Source organism: Magnolia sinica, chromosome 3 (genome assembly GCF_029962835.1).
Source record: "Magnolia sinica isolate HGM2019 chromosome 3, MsV1, whole genome shotgun sequence".
NCBI lineage: Eukaryota > Viridiplantae > Streptophyta > Magnoliopsida > Magnoliales > Magnoliaceae > Magnolia > Magnolia sinica.
Genome location: NC_080575.1, coordinates 52,550,506 through 52,556,328, shown reverse-complemented (window position 1 = coordinate 52,556,328; position 5,823 = coordinate 52,550,506). Strand labels below are relative to the sequence as shown.

At 36.4% G+C, this 5,823-nt stretch overlaps 1 protein-coding gene and 1 long non-coding RNA gene across 2 annotated transcripts; one reads left to right on the top strand and one right to left on the bottom strand.

Annotated features, from left to right (window-relative positions):
* The first annotated feature begins 2,014 nt into the window (after positions 1–2,014).
* On the top strand, positions 2,015–2,576 carry LOC131238497 (beta-glucuronosyltransferase GlcAT14B-like). Its single transcript, XM_058236205.1, has 3 exons — positions 2,015–2,088; positions 2,169–2,244; positions 2,339–2,576. Exons 1-3 carry the CDS (start codon positions 2,016–2,018, stop codon positions 2,472–2,474), a joined length of 285 nt encoding a protein of 94 aa, XP_058092188.1. The 5' UTR covers position 2,015; the 3' UTR covers positions 2,475–2,576.
* Positions 2,577–3,184: 608 nt separating this feature from the next.
* On the bottom strand, positions 3,185–3,846 carry LOC131238498 (uncharacterized). The gene is made up of 2 exons (XR_009167871.1): positions 3,673–3,846; positions 3,185–3,565 (listed from the first exon to the last, which is right to left on the bottom strand). It is a non-coding gene; the product is annotated as an uncharacterized LOC131238498 (long non-coding RNA).
* Positions 3,847–5,823: the final 1,977 nt, after the last annotated feature.

The following is a 5,823-nucleotide window of genomic DNA, read 5'->3' as shown; positions in this document are numbered from 1 at the left end:
TTTAATCTATAGCTAAATAACCGTACCACCACGACAAAGGCACATCCGTTAAAAGTTCTATGGGGCCCACCACAATTTGTGTATTTAATCTAAGTCGTCCATCCATTTTGACATTCATTTTAATGCATTAGTCCCAAAAAGTAGATAAATTGAAAGCTCAAGTGGACCTCACCGTGGGAAACAATGGAGATTAGGTGCCTTTTGTTAATTTATGGTGTGGTCCATGTGAGCCTTCTATTTGCCAAATTTTTTAGGATAAAGCCTAAAAAATTATTTTAATTTAATGAATGGCACAGATAAATGACATATATTATGGTGGGCCACACGTAGCCCTAACACATCACCGTCCGTCTCAAGTGGGTGTCCACGCGCACAAAAAAAAAAACTTAATTTCATTCTCGCGCCCACCTTTCATTCCAGCGCCCACAAACATAGCCCTCTCGTTCCTTTCTCTCCATCTTCTCCCCACTTCTCTCTCTCTCATTCTCTCTCCATCTCGACTCCCCATCTCTCTCCATCTCAACTCCCCATCTCTCTCCCGGCCCATGCTCATTTGGCCAAGCGGTGGTCAAGGCCCTCCCTATCCATGCACCACCTTCATTCCTCTCTCAATCACGACCTCCTCTTCTCTCTCTCTCTCTCTCTGAAGCTTGATTGAATTAGATTCACGAACGCGAGGTATTTCTCTCTCTCTCTCTCAATCTCAATGTTGATTTATGAATTTGGAGATTTAGTAATTTGTGGATTTTCAATTCGAATGTGGACCCTCATTTAGGGATTTGGGGATTTTAGGGCTTACAGATTTGAATGTAGACCCTGAATTTGGGTTTTTTTGATTTTACAAATTGGAGATTTAGGGATTTTAGGATTTTGGGAATCTGAGAATTTTTAGAATTAGGGATTTCACCTTGGTCTCTCAAGTATAATTGGAATGGGGCTGAAGGAGTGGCTGCTTTGTGGCATTTGTTTGCTCCCTGTTTGTAATTGTTGTTGATTGCACAGATATGGAGACATACAAATATGGCTTAGGTTTCCTATTCTTTCAACATGCATATAGGGCTCTCTTTCATCTTCCATAGATTCTATTGCCTCTTTTACTTATTCTTATATTTGTTAGACAGGAAGAAGTATAGAATGACATGACATGTTCATTATAATATGTGATGTTTACTGACCGAGGTTTTCATGTCCCAGAATATGGAGAACATTGATTATTTCTGCCCCAATTGCAAGGCAAAGTTTAATTTTGAACTATCAAACACTTAAAAGAGGCAACCACAAATTAAGTATGTATGTTGACTTCTATTAATCCCTGTTTTGTTTTGCAGAAGTTGGTCGATGCCTGCATATGTGGGGATTAATATCTTTGCTGGATGTTCTTCTTGAGTTCTTATTTATTTATTTTCTTACTAATAGATGTTTGAACTTGTAAAATAGATCTAATAAAAACAATGGGCCATTCATGTTACCCAATGAGATAACTGTTGTGTTTTGGTGTGGAAGGCACATGCTTTTCGAGTCTCCACTTGTAAGCTTCAAATGTTTCATTTTTTCCCAAGTTCTGTGAATCCCTTTTGTCTTTTTGTACATGACTAAAAAGGAGAATTGCCTGGCCAAAATTGGATAATTAATAAACCTTTCTTCTGATTTTGGGAACAGTTGCACTTGGTGGTTTAAATGCTTCAAGGTAAGTGAACCTTTTTGCATCTTACCCAAAGATCTCAGATTTCCATTAAAGCACCTTTCTTAGAATTCAGATCTGCTATATGATGCTCGATTGAAAGAAATGGAATTTTCTTGTTTGGCCCAACACTGTACTATTGGGGCTCAACTTCGAGTAGGCCTTAACACTTTATCAAGTTGTCCCACTATTCTTGCATTAAAATTTTTGAAAATCTATTCTCATGCATTCATATCTACAGCCCAAGATACTAATCCTGACATGCATAATTTGATTTATATAGTATTTCAAGGCTACATATATCAACAAGGGTGTTGATCACAGGCAGCAAGTCATGGGCCACCCAGTCTTTGTCGAGGTTGGGAATGTCAGGATGATTATGAGGGTGAACCTCGTGACGCAGGATGGTTAGAGATAGGGCTTGATTTGTTCCTTTGTCATCTTGAATTTTGAATTTTGATTTGATGGGTGTCTTGTTTTGAATCAGATCTGTTGTATATGTTCTCATCTATACTGCGGGATCTTAATTTCATTGATCACACGAGCGACATCGGATGGAAGGAGTATGCAAATCTTATTATTATTATTGTTATTTATTTATTTATTTCTTTTGAATTTGTTGGGCATTGAAATTGGATTTTTTTTTTGGTCCTGTAGATTTCAAAGGGCGAAGCCTATTATCATCGATCCAGGGTTGTATATGTCAAAGAAAGCAGATGTCTTCTGGATTACCCAAAGAAGGAGCATATGCATTCAAACTATTTACAGGTGTAGAATGCAATCTTGCCATTGATTTAGATCTTATTTATCCTTCTCTTGAATTTTGAGGGTGCATTTGGATGCTTAGTTGCAGTTGGTTATGAAAATTCAGTTAAACATAGAGGAAAGGACCAAAATGGAGGTGGTCTGTTTCAACACATTATGATGGATGGCCGGCCCTTAAATGTAATTCCATGTGGTTTGAGTTCAGCTTGAAATAATCTGAATTGCTATTTGGGGCTGGATCTTCATTGTGGATGGAAAGGGGTTATTCCAATGACAGTCATTTCAATTTCATTGAATTGAATGATTTCAATTCAATTGAGCATCCAAATGCAGCCTGGTGTGTGCGATTTATGTTATTTCAGTCTTTCTTAAACATGGTCTTTCCATACTCAACTGGCTTACCAATCTTGGAAAAAAAACTCAACTAACTTACCCCATTTGCAACAAACGAGCAAACTAAGCAAACTGAAATGAATTCCACACTCTTGTATTCGTCAGAATTTGCTTGTTGGTTTGGAGCTGCTAAGTCCTAACTAATAAGAAATTATGATTGTTTCCAATTCACGCACATAAGCACATTTGGTGAAATGTAGTTAGGCTTGGAAGATTCAAACAAGAAACATGTAACTGTGGATTAAATGAGTTGGATTCATGAATTGAACAAATTGAAGTTGCAAAAAAAAGAAGAAGAAGTAATAATGCCCTGAATTGAATGGACTTATTTTGCAAAGTGATATCAGCAAATTGAATTCTATAGGCATCCCATGAATAATTGCTGACTAATCCCATTTCAAATCAATCATGAAACTGAAAACTATTAACAATATTTCTATCAATCTGATGTGTACGTGATTTTGTTATTTGTGTTGTTAGAAATTTTGACTGTTGAGTTTTGAGCAGTGGAGTGTGTTTCAATCTAAATAGAACTGATCACCAACAAATGGTCCTAGGGAATCTAAATAGAACTGATCACCAGCAAGTCATGGTGGACCATGGACGTTATAAAGGTGTTAGATTGGCATCAGTCGAGATCTATTTAGCCCATCAACTAATTGCAAATCCGTCTTTTACAGTTTGACCACTAGTCTTCCGGTAGCTTAGATTTGCAGCATGGGAGTTCTGAAAGTTCAAATATGAGAGATGTTAGACAAGGTTCAAGCCCAGTTTCAAAAGTCACTAGGGGAGTATGTGTAGCATGCACTTCCATACAATAAGATTTTTCTAACCTAATGGTGGTTTTTCCTCCTAGATGTAAGTTCTGCTCTTGCCTCTACTAGTCTATTTGTACAAAACATACAGCTACAGTCCATGTCATTTGGATTTTTTTCTTCTTTTACCAATACATTTTCTTTTGGCAACATGTATCCAATCACCAGTGTAGTATCTAACATGCATTTGAATTTTTGGCAAGAAAAGTTTCTTCCTACAGCTTTGCACGCTGAGTAATCGACCTTAGTCTGAGCTCTCCAGTTAGGTGGCAATGTAGCAGTTTATCCTCCATGCTTGTAAGTTTTACCACTTTTTCAAGGAAGATTCAAAAGTTAAGCATTCATAGATAAAATTAGCATTCCTAAAACATTTGTGTAACATCTATGTAGTCTCTGTGTGGCATGAGGCCCCTCCCACCATTTGTGTGGCATCTAATTAACCTATCCAATCTCTGCATCTAATTAACCTATCCAATTGGGTTATTTTTTCTTTTTGATTTGGATGCAGAGATTTCTAGTAAAATCCTTTTTTTATTTAATTTGGTGTTTTAATACTGATTTTGATCTTCTTCTTCTTATTGTTGTATATTTGGATGCAGGGATTCCTTCCGAAAGAAGTTCTTTTTTCTCTTTTTTTCTTGTTCCTTCTTTTTTATTTGTTGACTTTGGATTCTCAGTCAACTCACTGATTGGGTTTTGGTTTTCATTGGGGGATTGCTTCTTTTTTTTTCCAATTGGATGATTCTACTTTCGCTCACCTCACACTTCAAATTATTGTTAGACTTGGATGTTTTAGTGACCATGGATAAATGGGTCTACTTTTGGTTTCAGGTTTGTAGGAGATTGTTTTAAAGGCTTGTCTACAAAACTTAATGTAAGAACTTAAAACTTGACTCACCTAGAACGTCTGTTGAGTCAAGCTGAGTTTAGTGACTATGGTATTTGTTCTGTTCCATCTAAATTTAGAATTTAGGAATCTACTTTTTTCAAAAGAGAACTACTGAAGTGATCATTTGCATGAGGAGAGATTGAGGAGTGATCATCTGCAATTTCAAATGAGCATCATTCATTTGAAAATGGGTTGATGTTTCAAATGAGCATCTGTTGAATTGTTTTTACTTTTTGGTGCTGAACTAGCTACTTAGGAAGGAAGAAGTTTAGCTACTTCAGCTGCTTATAGAACATTGGTACAGGAGCTCACTGAACAGCGGTTTCCTGCTCCCCGTATCCTAGCGTTCAAAGTTTGTTTCCCTCCAATGTCTCCTTTAAAAAACTGCCAATGGCCTCGCTTGTAAAAATTAAAAAATCCATTGTATATAATCTCCTGTATGTCATGCATGCTAACTGTTTGATGAAATTCTCAACAAGGAATCTTTTGTGTGGATTGCATTTGAGTCCCATTTTTTTTCTCTACCCATGAGTCGACCCACATGGTTGTATGGTTGGATGACCTACATTGAAACTTGATGCTCCAGGACATGCCTCAACAATTGAAAGTGAGGCTTCTAGAAGAGGTAGGAGAGCACGTTAGAGAACGGATTGTCTGTAAGCATGATATTTTCATGCCAATGTGTCATGAGTTTCTTGGGTTTGAAACTATTGATATATGGTTTTTTATTTGATTTCTTTGTTGATATATGTGTGGATGTGATCTTTTATATTTTATTTTTAAGTTTACGACTTCCAGGCTATTTATATGATGTTTTTGTTTATATGAACGAATATTCCTTTGAAAACCTAAACATAAACCTAAACCGATAACCTAAACCAAAAACCTAAATGTATTCTCAAATCCCGAAACCTAAACCTACACCTAATCCTAATCTCAACTCCCTAACCTAAACCTAAACCTAAACTTGAAAACCCAAACTTAAACCCAATCCAAAACCCGAACCCAATTTCCTAAACCTAAACCCTAACCTATTTTCAATTCCCAAAAGCTATAACCTGTAACATATAACCGATAACCTAAACCTAAACCTATAACCTTAACCTAAACCAAAACCTATAAGCTAAACCTTAACCTATAACCTATAACTTAAACTTATAACCTATAACCTAACATTAACCTAAACCTTAACCCATAACCTATAACTTAAACTTATAACCTATAACCAAACATTAACCTAAACCTAAACCTAAACCTATAACCTAAACCTAAAACATAAA

Coding starts and splice junctions, on each gene's coding strand:
- LOC131238497 (XM_058236205.1), top strand. CDS start 2,016: ATGGGCCACCCAGTCTTTGTCGAGGTTGGGAATGTCAGGATGATTATG. Junction 2,089..2,168: donor GAACCTCGTGACGCAGGATG/GTTAGAGATAGG, acceptor GTTTTGAATCAG/ATCTGTTGTATATGTTCTCA. Junction 2,245..2,338: donor AGCGACATCGGATGGAAGGA/GTATGCAAATCT, acceptor TTGGTCCTGTAG/ATTTCAAAGGGCGAAGCCTA.